The following is an 18,684-nucleotide window of genomic DNA, read 5'->3' on the forward strand; positions in this document are numbered from 1 at the left end:
CTTCCCATGGTTTGCTGCTCGGTCTCTTTGCCCTGCGTCTTTCGCTGCCCCGCAGCAGTTAAGAAGCTAGCGTTGTCTTCCCTGCCGCGGAGCAAGCGCGTGGAATATCTCTCCTGGGTGGTCATCTGGCCCCCATGGCTGTAGATCGGTGCGCCTCCCAGCGCCCCCGTGTGGTGGGGCAGGGCTGTCACCCCCCGTTTATAAAACTGACCTCGGCTGCAGAGCGGCTCAGTGACTTGCCCGAGGTCTGGGGCGGAGTGTGGGATTGAATCCAAGTCTCTGGAGTCAGCACGGTGCCCTAACCACTGGGCCATCCTTCCTCTCTACCTCCACGCGTCAGGCTACAGCCTGCAGCAGTGCCGTCCCGCGTTGGGAGCCATGGGCTGGGCAGCTCCCCTCCCGCTCACCCCGCCGCCTCCGCCCAACTCCTGGCCAGCCCAACCTCCCACCGTGGGATGCCAGTGGGCGGACCCTTGCAGCTTCTCCCGTTTGGGTGTTTGGTTCTCTCGGGAGCCGGCCAAGCCATGCACCCTCCGGCCAGAGAAAGCCACTTCTGAGCAGGGCTAAGTGCACGTTTGGCAGGGACTGGCCCACCCTGCCCCCTTCCATCTGCTGCAAGGTCACTTTTATTTTTAGTCTCCCTCGCCGGGTGCCGTTGCAGGGGAACGTTCTCCCCTGTCTCGGTGACCGATCGGAGAGCTGGGTCTTGTCTCCAGGCCAGGCTCTATCTGACCATAGCATCGGAGCACCTCGCAGTCCTCCGTGGGTTTATCCCCCCCCCCCCACTCCCTGAACCCCACTCTCCAGAATCTCTAACCACTGTGCCATCCTGCCCCTTCCACTTTGTCTCTCTTCCTTGCAAGACGAAACCCAGGGGCACAATTTCTGCTCAACCCTCGTGGCCAGGCCGGGCAGAAATGCAGGCAGCGTTGCATGTGTTTACAGCTGGGGAGGACAGGCACCTCTGCCCCCAGCAAGCGCAGGGAGCGCCAGGTTCTGCGGTGGGTGCATTTCACGCCCCGTGGGCGTGGCCGCGGGGGGCTGCATGGGGCAGCAGAGATGTATGTATGTGTGTGGGGAGGGCACTGAGAGGACGGTGGGCACAGATTTCCCCGGAAGCAGGAGGGCTTAGGGGAGCCTGTGATGAGCCCCAGCCCGGGCTGTGATGAAGGGGGAGCTGTCCCGATTCCCCTTGGGGAGGAGGGGCGCCATGCCCGGCGGTCAGACAGCCCCACGGGTATCTCATGCTGCTGCCCCGAGTCTGGGCTGCTCCACGCAGGGCCGGAAGCTTGCAGGGACGAAGGTGACATTGAGCCGCCAAAGCACCAGCTGGACTCGGCTTGTCTGGAGGCTGGGAAACGCCTGGGAAAGCTGCGGATGCGTTAAGCGAGCTGCTACCTGCTCCCCTTGCCACCCTGGCGCAGGGGGGCTGTGTGAGTCTGTCCCCCCCCCGCCCAGCACCAGGAGCATTGTCCTGGGATCATTGCAGCCGCTGGGGCTGGGATCCAGCCCTCCTGCCGCCCTCTTCCGAATCAGCCTGCCCGGGGAGGCTGGAGCAGTGGAGGGCAGCCAGGACCACTCCCGTACACACGCCATGCGTGCATCGCACAGCAAACGGAGGGTAGGCGGGAACGCACACGTGTCGTGTACACACACACACACACACACAGGCATTGCGCAGCAAGCCGAGCCTGGCTAGAGCGCACGTGTAGTACACACACAGACACACTGTGCGGCGAAGGGAGGGCAGGCGGGAGCACACACACACGTCATAGTGCACACACAGATGCGCAGCACACCGAGGGTGGCTGGACTCACACGTGTAGTACACACCCCGACGCTGTGCAGCCGGGGGAGGGTAGTCGGGAACGCACGTGTGTAATACACACACACACACACCTGCAGTAAACAGAGAGTGGCTGGAACGCACACGTGTAGTACACACAGACACACACACAGACACGTTGTGCAGCGAACCGCGGGTGACTGGAAATGCACCTCCTCCATCGCGCCCCCCCCCCCCCCCCCCCCCCCCCCCCGCACTGGTTCCCACAGCGGCTCGGCGGCCTCCCGCCCTTCCCTCTGCCAAGGGCGTGCGGGCGCCCGGGGCCCAGGCGAGGTTGGAGCCGCGGATGCACCGAGCGTGCCAATCAGCCGTCACCGCTGCGGGCGGGCGCCGGGGGGGGGGGGGGGGGGGGGGGGGGCTCTTGTTTCGGGGGCCGTGTTCGACTGGCGCGGTGTATCGGAAGCACGGCCGTCCATCCGTCCGCCCTGCCGGCCGCGCGTCAGTGTCGGGACGTCTTGAGTAATGAGCCAAGATGGGGCGAAGGAGGCATTAGTATTCCAGGCCATCCTCCCCTCCCCCACCTCCCTTGCGCCACCCCCCCCCCAACCCCTCCCCCCGCATCCACCACCCCCGACTTCCTGTTTGGATTAGAACAGGTTGTTCATTCAAGTGTGCAGGCCCCTCCACTCGCATACAAATGGGGCTGCGTCTGCCAGGCGGGTTACTCACGACTGCGGCGGCCACACGGCTTCATTCATCTGCAGCGTGGGCAATGCCGGGGGGGATGAGGGGGGGCGTTGCAGAGCGGCTGCGGTCTGGGCCCTTCTCTCCCAGTTTCAAGGCGATTGCCCTGTTGCAAAGGGAGCGCCGTCCTGGAGATGCTCCCCTCTGGGGCTAGTGCGTGGGGGGTGGCGTGGGAGCGAGGACGCCTGGGTTCTGGGCCGGGCTCTCTGAGTCACCTTGGGCAGGAGATCCAAGGGTTCAGTGGTTGCTAGTTTTTAGGTCTCTGACGTGAGACTCTAGACCTGTTTTGTGGGGGCTCCCCACGTCGCCTCTCCCGAAGTGGGGGCAGCCAGAGTCACTCTGCGCCTTGGCTTCCCCATCTGGAAGAGGGGCTAGCGTCCGCTCGGGGCTAGGCTGTGAGGTTGCACCGGTGCCTCTTGCGAGCTGGGAGAGCGGAATATCCTCCTTATGGCAGCTGGGGTCAGATTTCTCGTGGCCTTCATTGACGGCCACTGCTGCTTTTCGGGGCAGACCCCGCAGCCACGCCCTGCAGAGGGTCTCGTGGGGAAGAGGGGGACGCTGGAGCGCTCGGTTCGGTTCTCAGCTCTGTCGCTCACTCCCTGTCTGGCCCTGGGCAGATCCTTTCATAGAATCAGAGAAGAGGAGGGTTGGAAGAGACCTCAGGAGGTCACCTAGTCCCACCCGCTGCTCAGTGCTTTAATCTCCCAGTGCCGTGGTTCTCTCTTGGTAATCGGGGTGTAACCATCGGTCCGTTGCTGGGCCTGCCTGGTGGGATGGTGAACGCGCCAGGGTAGGGACCGTCTCTGAATAGCTGCATGCACGGCGCCTGGCGCAAGGGGCCCCGATCTCGGCCGCGGCCTTTCAACGCTGCCGTAATCGGAGTGGTAATAAAGTGAAACGCACGCCTGCTATTGATCTGCAGCCCTGTGATGGTTCTTGTGACAGGCCCGAGAGCGTTGCAACGAGGTTTGGGCCCGCATTGTCTCCACTCTGGGGATGGATCCGCAGCGGAAGGGGACACGGAGGCACAGAGAGGAGCAGTAACGTGCCCCATCTCACGTGGCGAGTCGTTGGCAGAGTCGGGAACACACCCGGGGACCCCCGGCAGGCTGCCGTAACTGCTGTGCCGAGTTCCTAGAACTGGAAATAAAGCTGGGGGTCTTGACCCCAGTCCCCGCCCTTCTAACGGACTGAGGGCGCTGCTTCCCTTATCAATGGCGCCGTGGAAAAGGCCGTTCTGAGTGTTCAAAGCCGTGTTGGCTCGAGCACCGGACTGGGACTTGAGAAACCTGGGTTCTGTTCCCGTGACCTGCTAGACGACCATGGGCAACTCAGCCTGCCATTCCGTGCCTCAGTTTCCCCATCTGTAATATGGGGACAACGATACTGCCCTCCACTGTGGTGCACGTTGAGGTCCAGTGCTGTAGGAGATCCAGGTGGGGTCACGCCGGAGGGCTGCCAGGTGCGATTCTCTGCTAACGTCCAGCCAAAGTGGCTCATGAAATGAGGAACAAAATGGGGTAGAAAACGTGAGTGAGATTTCATTTCCCCCCTATTGCCTCCCCCATCGTGTTTCCCGAGACTCCTGTAACTCGGTGCTTCCCCTCGCTGCTGCAGCAGAGACAGGGATGAGATTTCTGCCACAGCAAACTCTCCCCGGAGCCGAGTGGGAATTGTCCGCCCCCCTAGCCGAGGGTTGGCTCCCTGCGAATGGCCAGCACAATGGAGAAGAGGCTCGGCCGCTGGCTGGCCGATGGGCTGGGTCGTCACACGGTCGGGCGAAGGGCAGCTCTGCTGGCGTCACCGGCTGGCCCGGCTGAGCCGCCGTCTCACCCTTGGACTCCCTGGCAAGTGGCGTGGGAGGCCGGTGCCAGGGAAGGTTGCTTCTCTCAGCAGCTCTGCAGGCGGGGGCCTCTCGTTAGCCGGGGTGGGTCAGCGGCAGGTTCTCAGCGCGTCCCACCGACATTCAGTCCCGGCTTCTCTGCGCTGCCTGGGGCCTGCGTAGTCTTTGCGCCGACAGCGCGCACACCGGGCTTTTCTCCTTAAAGGGCTTCCCACTGGTGGCCTGGGGAAAGTGAGATTCCAGGACTAAACAAATTGGGTGGAGCTGCGGAGAGCACCCAGGAGTCCTGACTTCCCTGACTAGCCCCCGCTGCTCTCCCCAGTCAGGAATTGAATGCAAGAGTCCTGATGTCCAGGCCCCTGCTCCGCCCGCTGTCCTCCATTACCCCCTGCACCAAGTCAGGAATTAAACGCAGGGTCCCAGCTCCCAGCCGTGGAATGTGCTTTGGGTCTGTGGAAGCGCCTTGCAGAAGAGGGAAGCCTGGCTATTAATGACACCAAACCGCCCGTGGCCATTCGGGCGATGCACCGACCAGCTCAGTTCCCACTGAGCCGGCAGCTACTAGCCGGCGACCGGACGACCCCGAAGGAAGGCACGGACAGACAAGCAAAAGGATGGATTCCCCGTGTGTGTCGGGGGCCGGGCTAGAGCCTCTGTGTTCTGTCCATCCGGTAGTTAATCAGCTGGCGAGGGAGCTGACGATGCATTGTGTGTCCTTGGCCCTTGATTGCCAAACCCGTGGGGGGAGAAAGAGAGAAACGGTGCCACCAGTAACCTGTGTGCGTCTGTCTCTCTGTTGCTGACCTGGAGGTGAAGAATCTTGCCGCTGCTCTCAGCGGTTGGCCAGAGGCCTGCAGCAGGGCTGGGTGGAAAGCCCTAGCTTCCTATTCTGGTGTGGGTCGCTTGACGGGCAAAGGGGTGAGGTTCCACCTTGCCCATCTCTTCCAAAGCCAGCTCGGTGTCTCCTGGTCTCCCTGCAGAGCAGCGCCTACGTGCTGCATGGTGCTGGCATGGGTGGAGCCCTGGCCGGCCACTGGCCGGCCGTCCCGAGCCCTGCCAAACCGCAGCTGCACCCCCGTGACAGATCCTGGGCAGCCGCACCCCTTGTCAGCAAGGGGTAATTTTGCTAGGACGGACGCGGTCTGGATGTGACCGTGCCAGGGCCTCCTTCACTAGGATGACGTGCGGGAGGCGGAGAGGGAGAGCGGCCCCGGGCGGGAGATGGGTTTTCAGTGGGCGCCTGCGCTGGACGGGCAGGTGCTCACAGCTGGGCGCAAGGGCGCACCGCTCGGCGCGGAGAAGGGGGTTTGACGGCCATTCTGCATCGATCTGAATCAGGGCCGTGGCGGACGCACGTGCTGCCTGGCGCCCTCTTGTGATCTCCCCTCCCCCTTTTTGGAGCCGCAGAGTGGAGGAGGGGGAGAGTGCGGATTTCCTGGGAAACGGGAGGGGAGGGGGTGGGAAGCAATTATTAATGATTGTGATGATGATCGATTAGTATAATCTGCATTGTAATAGCCCCTGGGCACCGTGCCTAGCCCCGGTACTGGATGGACACAGCGCAAACGGCTGGTGCCTGGGTTCCCACTTGCTTTAAATGGGGGGCCGTGATTTTCAGACGTAGGTTTGGCTCCTGAATCCTCCGGGAGGCTTCTAAATGACCTGGTTTTTTAAAACGGCCGAGGCGCCTCCCTCCCCCCTCAGATCCCATGGAGGGGGACGGGAGGAACCTCTGCAGAGCAGACCACTTCCCCCAGGGCTGGAATGTGGAATTAGGAGCTTAATTTTAGGCGCCTCTTGTTAAAAAATGGTGGCCATCGCTTCCATTAGCGGCCCCGATTCTGGCTGCCTGGCTGAACGGGCGTTGCACCGGAGACGCCTGGCGGGGCTGATTTCTTGGAGGGACGGAGCAGCCGTGTTTCCAGCTGAAGGTTTATGGGGGCATCGGCCCCTATAAAGTGTCTCCGCTTGGACCCCCAAAATCCTGGACCTCTTTCTGAAATACAGGCCAGAGGGTGTCTAGGCCGTTGAATCCAATGGACCTTTTGAACACGCGGGAGGAAGGAAGTTGTCAACCTGGAGGGTCACGACCAGATGTTGGGGGTTGTGACCCCGTTGCCCTTCGCGTATTGCTCGACGGGCCCAGTTGGGCCCTGGTGCCGCGGGAGGGGAGAATGTGGGCAAGGTTCCCGGGCGGGAGAAATGGTTTGCAGAACGCCAACGGGTGATTCTCTCTGGTCCGAGCTGCCAGCTGTCCGTCAACGTATGGACAGTCAGTAAAAAAAAGTACAATCTGAACACTGTCCGTAAACCTGTAAATAAATGAGCACGTCCGTGAAACTGGGTAGAAATAAAACCTATCGTATTTTAACATCGATTGTCGCCGCTCAGGATCACGGCTTGTATCGTAAAACCACACTGACCACGGCTTGATCCGTTTCCTGTTATTGCACATGCCCAAAGAACCTGACTGATCAATTAACCTCAGCTCAAACAGTTGTGTAATTCCGAATTCCTGGATACAGACTATCACGAGTGAGTCCACACGGTTGGGACGTGACTGTGTTGTTGATGGTATTTTAGTGATGTCAGTAAAAAGTTTACCGTGGCAGGAAAAAAAAAAATCAACTCCAGATTTTCATGTCCGTAAAAACTAAAATGGGAGGTGGGTAACCCTGCAGGGAACCGTCCAGCCCCCGCAGCTGGGGATCAGCTTTATTCTGATCTTTGGATCCTGGAGTCCTTTAAAACCCCAGTCTAAGAAGGCCTTGAAAAAGCCTCAGAATGGCACCTCTGTGGGTGATACAGCAGGGACGGACGGACGGACGGATGGACACACACTGGGGGTAACAGCAGCCAGACCTGATCCACTATCTGTTGCTCATGCAAGCTGTCCCGCTGACTTTAGCCACTTAGCTAGCTCCAGGCTGTGGTACGTGGGTAAGAGCAGGCAAGGTGAGCTCCGTGGCCAGGACGCCTGGGTTCTGTTCCTGGCGTGGGAGGGGAATGTCATCTCGTTAGCAGAGCAACGTTGGGGGAAGGGGAGTGAGAAAACAAGGACACAGGCTCAACATCCTTTGAGTCGCACAGGGACTGAGAACGGGGAGTATGTGGGGGTGGGGGCAGAGGCAGGTTGCAGCCACGTCTCAGTGAGATGGTGTTCATGCCCATAGCGCGGGAGGTCACAGATGAGAATGAAGTGTCAAACGCCCCGGGTCAAATATTATTATCCTACTTTTATAGATGGGGAAACTGAGGCATGGCACGAGGAAGACAGTGGCTTGCCCAAGGTCACACCAGTGACCTAGCTGGGAATAGAATCGAACTCTTCTGACATCCAGGGCGGTGTTGTAACTAAAAGGCCACGCTCTGCCCCCTTCCCCCCCAGCCGTGTCAGACGCTATATATAGTCACATGTGTATAATAATATATCATGCTGTCCCTCAGTGACATAGGACTGGAAGGGATTTCCTGGGTCTTTGCGCCCAGGCCCCTGCCATCTCAAGGCAGCCCTGTCATATCCTCCTGTTCAGAAACTTATCAAGCTCCATCTTAATCCAGTTAGGTTGTTGTTCATATCTGTTTAGCAGTATCGCCGGAGGGCCTGTGTCTGTCTGCTCTGCTACTAAGCCTGGGATCTGATGCAGGTTTGAGCCCACCCCCTCCTACCATCCTACCGTCCCTTCGGGGCAGCCAGCACTCAGGACCTGGGTCTGAGGACCCTGCTATGGGCATGGGTCAGAGCCCAAGTCCTGCAATGTCTCAGGTCCAAGCGCCATCACTTTACCGTGTGGACGCAGCTCAAGCCGTAGATCTGAGTTAGAAGGTCTGCGCAGTGCAGTGTGGACGTGTTAGACCCCAGGGCCCCCAGGTTTACAGTGCAGTGCGGACGCTCAAGCGTGGACTTGGAAACAGCGAGTCCACAAGCCCGGGTCCCAGAGACCTCAGTTGACAGAGCGGTGTAGACGTACCCTGAAGGGCCCAGCTGTGATCAGGGCCTCATTTTACTTAACACCCAGCGAGCTCAGAGTCTCAATACACAAAGAGCAGGAAGGGAAACTGAGGCACGGAGAGGTGAAGGGACTTGCTCAAGGTCACCCAGCAGGTCAGTGGCAGAGCTGGGAACAGAACCCCAGCCTCTTCTCTTCAGTCAGTCTTCTCAGTCACCACCCCTGTTGTGCGCAGTGTCTGTGTGCACCTAGACGGGGCCGTTTCTGATCTGTACTGCGGTAGTTCTTTGGCGCCCCAGTCATGGATCCAGAACCCCCTGGCGGCAGGCTTAGTGCAAACAATGAGAGTTAGGCACTTAAAGATCTGTGCGGTTCTGGGCCTCGGTTCCCCCACGTTACACATAGGAGCTCTCCGAGGATAAATTCAGTAAAGATTGTAAGGGGCTTAGATGTTACGGCAACTGCTTCACACCCAAATGATACATCTAGAGTTTCCCCCCCCCAAAACAGATCCTAAAGCAGCGCTTCCTCCCCACCCCCTGGTTTCTAAAGATTAAATTTCCCCCATTTGCTGGGAGTGTCAGATCAAAAGCCCAGGGGCAGGGCCTACCTCCGCAGAGAGGATAAACACTCTGGATTTGATGTCAAATCACTGACCCGCGCAGGGTCGTCGGTGTGTGTTGTGCGCGTCGCTCGCCCTACGCACGGGCTTGCGTTGCATCACGGCCACGTCAGCGGCGTTGCTATAGCGAACGAACACAAAGGAGCAGGGGGGGGGTGGTTCAGATGTTCTCGGAGGCAGCGGTGTGTGTCTGGGAGTCGGAGGGGGCGTTGTGTAATTCAGCACACGGGAGCCGTTGCCAGTCAGCCGGCCTCGCCCGCCGTGGGAGAAGCTGGCTGAGCTGGGAGACTGGCAGGCCTGGCTCTGGTTGATTCTCGGGGGGGTTGGCGGGCGCCGCTGACATGTCTCAAGTGCCCGTCTCAGCAGTACCCCCCACTCTGTTGGGATTTCCTCTTCTCCGTGCCCGCCCCTGTCTCTTATCTGTATGGCGATAGCGCCTGGGAGCCCAGGCCCCCCGTGAGCCAAGGTGTTCGGACGCAGAATAAAAAGACGGTGCCTGCCCCGAAAAGCCACAATCCAAGGATGAGACACGAGACGACAGGTGGATTCGGACGGGGGAGAAGAAGTAGTAGTAAATCTTTACGTGACGGCAGTGCCCCGGTCAGGCTCGGTGCTGTACTCACGCATCCCCGGCTCTGGTCGGGAGACGAACCGTCACCCGGGGCCGGGGGCGCGTGAGGATTATTCCTGCTGCAAAGTGAAAACGTGAGGTGGGGGGGGACCCGGGGGTTAGCTCGTTCCGCAGTCTCTGCTTCGTTATTTCTGACGTCCAGAACACCCCAGGGGTTGCCTGATTCGTATGGAGCACGCTGGCACCAAGCAGAGCAATGCCCCTGGGAATGCAGGTCGCTTGCCAGAGCGTTCCTCCGGGGGGCGGGGGGAGCTGCTGCTGCTGCAGTTGGACAGGGATGCCAGAGAACTGGGGTTTTCTTCCCAGCTCTGCCACCGACCTTGAGCGACGTGCCTCAGTTTCCCCGACCTGAAGAACTGGGTTAAAGATACTGATCTACCTTTAGTCTGTGAGCTCTTTGGGGGTAGGCACCTTCTTTTTGTTCTGTGTTTGTACAGCTCCCAGCACCAGGGGGTCTTGGTCCGTGCCTGGGGTGGCTAGGCACTGCCATAATTTACCTAGTAGCAATAAAAACATACAGCACCTAGCGCATTGGGTTCATTGTCCATGACTGGGGTGCCTAGGCGCTATCCCCATTCCCATAAATAATACAGTACCTCAGGGTGGGTGGAGGGTGGCGAGGGCGTGAGACTGAACTCATTAATGTTCAGCGAGTGCTTTGAGATCCTCGGAGGGAAGGGACAGTAGCTAGTGATTTTCTCTCTCCTCTTCCCCCTTCTGCCTTTCACAGCACTCGTCTGCCTGCTCTCTTTCTCCTCCACCACCTCCTGCCACCCCCTGACCCCTTTCCTCCCCACTCACAACAGCTGCTGTTTGGCTCTGGCTATATTTAGCCCTGTGTGTTGGTTCCCCCCCAGTGTCATTACAATAAACCTGCAGAAAGGGGGGGTAATTTCCTGGAGAAACCCCGTGCTCTAGGAGAGGTGGGAGCTGCTGTTGCTGCACCGAGCACCCCTCCCCATGGCAAGCCCCCCCCGCCCTCCTCCCGGCCCGGTGGCTGCGGCGTGGGCCAGCGCAGGAGCTGTACCTTTGCGGGTTAACGATGGCGCCTGTGGTTTTACGGCAGGCAGGGAGGGAACTGGGGGAGCGAGCGACCAACTCACGCGTGGGCTCGGCTCATTCGTGGTTTGCCAAAGCACGGCCCAGCGCCCAGCGCAGCCATGCCAGCGGGGCGTACGGCGCGCAAGGTGCTGCACGGCTGATCTAGGCGCCCGGGACGCTGTCGGGTGCTGCTGAGCCGTGAGGCTGGGGGGAGCTGGAAGGTGAAACGGCCGCTCCCCAACGGTTGGAGGGGACTGCCAGCGAGCCAGCGGGCGAGCAAAGGGGATCTCTCCGTTGCTTTAGCTGAGAGGACGAAGTACTTCCATCCTCTACCTCCGCCCTCCCTGCTGGGCGGTCCCTGGTGGGGGGCCGGTGACCGAGGCCCTGTCTCTGTGTGCTCCCCAGCGGCCGACGTGAAGCCGGGGCTACCCGTGGCCATGCAGAACTCCTCCTGCGGCAGCAGCAGCCCGGTGGACCTGCGGACCGACGGCCGGGGCGGGGCGCCCAGCGTGGACCCGGTGGCCCGGGAGCAGCAGCTGCAGCAGGAGCTGATGGTCCTGAAGCAGCAGCAGCAGTTGCAGAAGCAGCTGCTCTTCGCCGAGTTCCAGAAGCAGCACGAGCACTTGACACGGCAGCACGAAGTCCAGCTGCAGAAGCACCTCAAGGTGAGACGCCCTCGTCTCAGAGCCCCGCCCCGCTCCGCCGGCAGGCAGGGCTTCCCCTGAGCCGGGCGGGGGCCTGGAAGGCAGAATGCAGCAGGTGTCTCTGGAGAAACGGCTCCAGGGGGTCAGCTGCTCTGAAAGAGGGGTGCCCGCAACCTGGTGGGAGATGCTAGTGACTCGAGAGGGGAGGGGCTGCCAGCTTATCCTGAGCTTGCGTCTCTCGGTATTGGGGTGTCCTTCTGCAAGCCCCAGCTCCTGGAGTCAGGGGAGGTCTGGGAACCGGGGCTTTCGTTTAAAAAATACGAACAGGTCTAGTCCCTCCCATCCCGGGCTGCAGAGAGAGGCTGGAAAACAGGACCCCCTAAAGCGGAAAGTGAATAAAAAAAGAAACCATACCTCCCCCCCCAAATATTATTTTTGTAATCTCATCATTTTGGGGGGCCCTGCTTGGAGAGGTTGGAAAGCGGGGAGGGGGGTTGGCCACGTTGTTGCGCCCTGTGGCACGAGGGGGGGCTGCTGGCTTTCAGCTGAACTTCAGAGCCATCGAAATCCCTTTTCCGGAGGACCCTGGTGTCCTGCCGCATTCCAGCTGCGGGGTGTGTGTGTGTGTGTGTGTGTGTGTGGGGTTGTGTGACTACACTTCACCAGCCCCGGGTTCCTGTCTTGCTTTACCGGTCTGCAGCGTTCCTCCTCACTCTGGAGCTGCCGGCACAGGGCGGCTGCCCCGTGCCACCCCAGAGGCGGCTGCACTGCAGTAGTGGGCAGAGATTGTAATCCTCTGGGAGGTCTCCGGAGGCTTCCGGAGGCGCCCAATAAATCAGCCGCTAATTATGCTGATGATTTATTATTTGTCTTACCACGGCACCTGGGAGGCCTAGTGATGGCCCAGCCTCCCTCGCTGGCTGAGGGCTGTGGACGGCTGACGCAGTCCCCCCGCGGTGCCTGGGGCGTCAGCGTCTCCCAGCCGCCCCCTGGTCCATCTCATTGCCCCGAGAGCCGGCCGGATCCTGGCTTTAATTCTGGCTGACCCCCCTCCTGGCCCAGCCTGCGGGCGGGGGGGCCTGTGAGCTGAAACAAGCCCCGCGGCACCAGCCGTTTGAGGGTCAGCTGGGAACCCCCCCGGCAGGCTGGCGAGGCGCCACCCGGCCTGGTCTCCCCTCTGTGCCAGCCGCTGGAGCTGCAGAGTCGCCCTCCACCCAGGGGCGTGGGCATTTCAGCTGCCGATGGCGAAGGGGGGGGGTCCCTCTCTGCTCACCTGGGTCCCCCGAACGAGTGTCTCCTCTGTCACCCTCCCTCCCCCTCTCACCTGGCCGCCCCCCCCAGCGCACCTGGTGTCCCCGCCCCCGTCTAGTCCCCCCTCTGGCTCTCACCTGGTCCCTTCCTCCCCGTCCCGCCCCCCCCCCCCCCCCCCCCGTCTCCTCCGCAGCCGGTTTCTGTCCCCTCTCCCCAGCCGACCCCCTCCCCGCTCACCCGCTCGTTCTCTGCATTGCAGCAGCAGCAGGAGATGCTGGCGGCCAAGCGGCAGCAGGAGCTGGAGCAGCAGCGCAAGCGGGAACAGCAGCGCCAGGAGGAGCTGGAGAAGCAGCGGCTGGAGCAGCAGCTCCTCATCCTGCGGAACAAGGAGAAGAGCAAAGAAAGTAAGGGGGGGGGGGGGGGCCGATAGTGTGGGGCCCGCGCCCTGCAGAGCCTGGGTCCAGGCGGGGCAAAGGCTGCTCCGGGGGCCTGGGGTACTGAACGCGTCACAGCCTCTCTCTTTTCGGCCTGGCCGGGCTCACGTTTGAATTCTTTTCATCTGAGCAGCCGGGGTGGGGAAGCCCGGAACGCCCAGACTCTGCCCAGCTCAGGGTGCCCCCTGGGCCACCGGCCGGGGTCTCAAAGGGGACCGGGTCGCGGCTTGCCCTCATTTTCGGGGCGGCCCGGGGAGATGGCAGATCCCAGCAGGGCTTGGTCTGGAGCCTGTCGGATCCAGGCGGAGCGTTGCTGGCGGGGGGAAGCTGTCGCCGTGGGTTGGGGACGCGGTATGTCGCTCTGCAGGGGCCCACTTTGCATCTCACCTGGAACCGGACCCGCGCGAGGGGCCGTGGGTGAGGCCCAATGCCCTGAGACGCCTGTCAGCTCTGGTCTGAGCTTTCAGTCCCGCTCTGCCTCGAAATGAGCCACAAACCCCTTGTCTGCCAGCCTGGGGAGGGGGGAGTCTCTTGATGGCATCCCTGCCGCCCCACAAGCCCAGAGGACGCGGGAAGCGTTCGCACGTGCTAAACACCCGTGGGGCTTGGGGGTCCTTCCCCCTCCCCCAGCCGTGCTCTGGGCGGCTCGGTGATCCGGTGCCTTTCCCACGGCCACGTCCCGTCTCTCTGCAGGTGCAATCGCCAGCACAGAAGTGAAGCTAAAGCTCCAGGAGTTCCTGCTCAGCAAAACGAAAGAGCTGACAGCAGGCGGCTTCAACCATTCCCTCCCACAGCACCCCAAATGCTGGTAGGTCGGCCGGCCGGCGAGGGGATCCTTGTCCCAGCCAGAGATGAGGAAGGCAGGGCCAGGTGCAATGGCTCGGGCCTCTCTTCGAAGGGCTGGTGTAGTGGATAGAAGATTGAGATCCGGGACTCCTGGGGTCCGTGCTCTGCTCTGGGAGGCAGTGTGGTGCAGTGGCTGGAGCCGGGCGTCAGGACTCCTGGGTTCTGTCCCCTGCGGTGGGCCGGAGTGCGGTGTGGTCTGGTGGTTGCACGAGTCCTGGTTCACGGTCCCGTTAGCGGAGAGGCTCTGCCGGCGAAGCCACGCGGCCCCCCCTTCCTTCCCGGCAGCGTATCTTTGGGTGCTTTGTCAGAGCCCGGTGACGGGTAACGGGGGTTGTACCAGGTAACACACACGTGGCGAGTATCTGGGCAGCGTCTGGGTGTGCTAAGCTTCCCCACGATGCCAGGGCCCCAGCTCGGGGACGTGTGCGATTCAGACGAATCCAGGAAAAACCAAATTGCCCAGTCCTGGATCCAAAGCAGGGACCCCTGCACGGTTCCAGGGCTGGGAGGGGGCCGCGCCGTCTCTCTCCGCCTCTGGCTTTAAAAACGGCCTGGCACGCGCGGCGGCTAATTGCATCGCCGTGACCTACTCCACTTCCTGAGTCCGGGGATGCTTAGGGGATAAATCCACTTAGCCGGCTAAAAACAGATCCCGGATTGGTCGTCGTCCCCCCCCTCGCTTCCTTTCTCCTTTCCAGTAACGTGTGTATTTTCACCAAGCCGTTTGGTCACCCCCCGCGTGACCCCTCCCCGCGCTGGCTCCGTGTCCCCTGTCCCGGGATTGGCCAGGAACCTCGGGGTGCATCCCACAGGGATTGTGTAAACCCCCCCCCCCCCACAGCCCCACTTCTGCTGCTGCTCTCCACAGCTCTGCCAGGAACAACCCCGGCGTCCCCCTGACCTGGTTAGAACGGGGGTGGTGTAGCCAGGCCCTGTCCTGGGCTTTACTTGTGTCCCCGTCACATGTCGCAGCTTTGGCTGGAGCTAGCTCTGGCCAGTGGTTCCCAACTTGTGGCCCGCAGCTCCCCCCCCGCTGGCTGCAGAAGGGAGCTGCTGTCTGAGGACCCAGGTGGATTGGGCTACAGGACGCGTGTGGTTTCCCTGCTGCAGACGGGAGATCAGTGAGGAGGCAGCCTCCTTCTGTCTGGCTGCAGGGGCGGGGGCTGCTGGCGGAGACTGGTGGCCCTCGAGCCGAAAAGGTTGGGAACCCCTGGTCTAGGTGCTGGTGCCCCTCGGCAGCCCAAGGATGTGGGCGACGCGGGTCAGGCCCGGCCATGCAGCTGCCTTTTATCCACCCTGGGGCGATGATGGGGCTGTACCTTCGTTCCCCAGCTTCGGTTGATGGGGCCTGACGTAACCTGTGTGTCAGCTGGAGGGTGTTCCCAGCTAGGCGGAGAGGTACACCTCTCAGAGGCTGGGGGAGCTGGCACCGATCGGACAGACCCCTCTCCCAGCAGGGGAAGGACTGCCGGAGTCTGCACGCTCCCAGGCTAATTAGGTGCCCGGGTACCGGCGAACGGGCTGGGGCTCGCTAACGGCTCTGCTACGTGGCTTGTCGCTGCAGGGGAGCCCATCATACCTCGTTGGACCAGAGTTCCCCTCCCCAGACAGGCAGCCCGGGAACGCCACCATCCTACAAACTACCCCTCCTTGGCACGTACGACAGCAGAGATGACTTTCCGCTCCGGAAAACCGGTCAGTGCCACCGCAGGGGAAGGGAAACTTACGTCAGCCGTGGTGGGGCCGGCTGGCTGGAGCGGCGGGGGGGAACAGGAGTGGCTTTACCTCCAGGCCGCTGGTTCAAATCCCACCCCGGGTAGCAGCCTCGTTGCTGGAGAAAGGGGCAGCGTAATGGGCAGAGGGGGCGGAAGGGCATTGCCGGGTCCAGCAGGAATATGCAGGGGGGAGCTGATGGCTGTGGTTGCAGAGATCAGACCCAGCTGCCCGTCTAGCTGAGAGCCGGTATGGGGGTCAAGCGCTAGCCAGGAGTTGCCAGCGCGGGGCTGGAAGACAGCGGGAGGGCAGGGCTGGGGCAGCGAGCCAGGGTGGGACCGTCCGAAGATCCCACTGTGCTTTTCCTTTCCCCTGCCAGCCTCGGAACCCAACTTAAAAGTGCGCTCGCGGTTAAAACAGAAGGTGGCCGAGCGCCGGAGCAGCCCCCTGCTGCGGAGGAAAGACGGAACTGTCATCAGCACCTTCAAAAAGAGAGCGATCGAGATCACAGGTGAGCGGCGCCTGCCCGGGGGGGGGCGCAGCGTGCACAGGGACCCGTCGGGCGGTCCGGCTGCGGGGCAGACCCATAGGGGCTGCCCGTTGGTGTGCGGGGTCTTCCTGATTGTTCCACACGGTTCTTTGATTCTAATTAAAAGTTGTGCCTGGTGGCGACCCCAGGGATTTAATGTCTAGCAGCGATGGACTTCTCCAGGGTCGGGGGGACAGCGTTGTGCAGTGGATAGTGACCCCAGCTACGCCACTGATTTACTCGAGCGGTGAGTCACGTCCCCGCTCTGTGCCTCAGTTCCCCTGTGTGGGACGATGCTGCTGCCTTCCCTTTGTAAAGCACTTGGGGATCGATGGGTGAAAACGCCTCCCGTGTAGACGCGCTAGATACTAGCGTTATTAATTGCTGCAGCGACGTGTTCTCCAGCAGAACTGTTCTCTGGACGCCTGGCGAACAGCCGCCATGATGGACAAGCCTTGGGATCAGGGGTTTCTCGCAGCTGGGGCTCCAGCCCATGGTTATTTTGCAGAAAAGCTGAACCCGGGAGGGGTGAGAATGAGACGTTTAGAGGGGAACGGTTAACCGGTGAGGGATCGCCTTTGGCGAGACCACAGGGTGACCTTGAATTTCTCTGAGAGGCTCAGACGCGACTAGGAAGGGTGTGGTACGGATCCTACACGGAGAAGTACAGAGACTGTGTCCTTTAGTTGCTTGACCCACAAACATCAGCCGGGTGGAAAACAGCTCTGAAGGAGGACGGGCGGGAATCACGTCCACAGCGGACCTGTGTCCAGCACGGTCTCAGACTGCGCGCACAACCTCGTCTCTGATCTGAGCACGCAATCATTGCAAATGCATGCACAAGTCAAGCGGTTGTGCATGCAGACAGCACACAAGGGCGCAGTTGGGTGCCTGATCTTTTTGCTTGGAAGGAAAGTCTCGCTGTTGTCATTTTGCCTCGTTGAGCTTCGGGATGCGGGGGCGGGGTGTTAATTTATAATTGCCGGGCTGTGCCCGGAGCAGCTAAATAGAGAAATAGCTGGTTGGCGTCTGCAGTGGTAGATGGCGTGTGCACGCTCAGCTGTGCGGTTGGGAGCACTCTGGGGCATGGATGAGGGCAAGCAGTCTAACCTTAAGAGGGTTTGCTGGTATAGAGAGACCTGTAGTGCAAACATCCCTAGCGCAGACGCAGTTTATTCAGGCAAGAGAGTTCTTTTACCGGAGTCGCTTAAACCAGCATCCCAAGTGGAGCTCTTTAGAAGGAAGCTTTTGCCAATATAACCGTGTCTACACTAGGGCTGTATGCTAGTGAAACTTTCCAGAGTAGAGCAGGCCTGGAGGAGAATAAAGGCTTGTCTACATGGCTAGGTTGTACCGATATCATTGTACAGGTCTAGCTGGACTGGGATAATCCCTGTATGGACATTCTTGTTCCTGTGTGGCTTTTCTCAGCACGGTTTAGCCTCCCTCCCCGCTGACATAAGCGAAAGCAAGAAAAGATGCTCTGATACTGAAGTCCGATTGTCCCCCCGGGGGCAGCACCTGTATAATTATATGCCTTAGACTCCAGCTGTGCCACAAGCGCTCCCGTTGCAGAGCAGTGGCCATGTCGCTGTAACGCCGCCGTTCAGACGCTCCCTAATTGACAGAAGGGGTTTTTCATCAATGTAGGTGAAGGACCTCCCCGAAGTCCACAGAAGAATTCTTCCAGCTTAGGGTGGTTTAACTAGGGCACTCAGGGGTTTGAAAATGTACACCCCGGTGCGGTGTAGTTCAGTCGATCTAAATTTTAAGTGTAGACCAGGACTTAGGATATAGCAAAGAAACTTTATTATGGATCCAAGACCTGGGTGACGCTGTTCGATCTGAGGGTTATGCACTATGTCAATCCCTTTGACTGTGCGTGTGCGTCCATTGTTTGTTACTCAGGTTTGCATCTTGCAGGATAAATGGGTCAGATCGAATGACCACAGAGGCCTGGTTGGCTTTTTCCATCAGCGGCTGGGTCAGAGCTGGCGACCCATCCAGCCCTGGCCTGCCTTTTTCCCCTGCGAACCAGACCACGGCAGTGAATTTCCATTTATAGAGCGAAGATGGAAACCCCACTTGTTAAGTGAAGTATGGTAGCAAGAGTCCAGGGCTCTGGGACCCTGAGCGGCTGCCTTTTGTGTCCTGGTGGTGTTTAAGATGTTGGCTTTGACCTAGGAACCCGTAAAGCTAGGATTTTCCAAAGCACACCACATGCAGGTTGGATAATCTGGCCGAAGGACTCACAATGGGAACTCTGCACTGAACCCGTTGTGCAAACCTGGCTCTTGTTTCAGTGTGAACAGGAGCTGAGCTCCGGCCCTGCATGGGAATGCTGGTGACCTAAAAATGTGGCCCCGAGCTGTGTTGAAAATCTGCCCCCACGTGACGTGGATTGTGTCTGTCTGAGCCCTTCTCCCTCTCCCCAGCAGGTTGGGCAAGTGGAACCTGCCTAGGTTTCTAAGAGAGGGAGCTGTCGACAGGGTGTCCCCTGGGTGTTGAAATTCATGCCCCCATCCCTCGTTGGAAATAGCCTAAATCTGGGGGCCGTCAGGGTATCTGCAAAGCCCATTTCCTTGGGCTGGGACGAACGGTGGCAGGGGGAGTTCTGGGATAGGGGTTTTTAGTGATGGTCTCTGCAGAC

General features: G+C 60.4%; 1 protein-coding gene across 2 annotated transcripts in view; it reads left to right on the forward strand.

The window, feature by feature from the left end:
• HDAC5 (histone deacetylase 5) overlaps window positions 1–18,684 on the forward strand; it is a 99,379-nt gene that overhangs the window by 51,697 nt on the left and 28,998 nt on the right. For both annotated transcript variants that reach the window (XM_067541068.1, XM_067541069.1), the window contains 5 exons: window positions 11,023–11,282; window positions 12,772–12,916; window positions 13,640–13,754; window positions 15,357–15,487; window positions 15,885–16,016. In XM_067541068.1, coding sequence (XP_067397169.1) covers window positions 11,023–11,282; window positions 12,772–12,916; window positions 13,640–13,754; window positions 15,357–15,487; window positions 15,885–16,016 — 783 coding nt within the window. The remainder of the gene's footprint in view (window positions 1–11,022; window positions 11,283–12,771; window positions 12,917–13,639; window positions 13,755–15,356; window positions 15,488–15,884; window positions 16,017–18,684) is intronic.

The sequence above is a fragment of the Emydura macquarii genome, unplaced genomic scaffold (assembly GCF_026122565.2).
Source record: "Emydura macquarii macquarii isolate MOO-44397 ecotype Brisbane River unplaced genomic scaffold, CSIRO-AGI_Emac_v2 contig_629, whole genome shotgun sequence".
NCBI classification, from domain to species: Eukaryota; Metazoa; Chordata; order Testudines; family Chelidae; genus Emydura; species Emydura macquarii.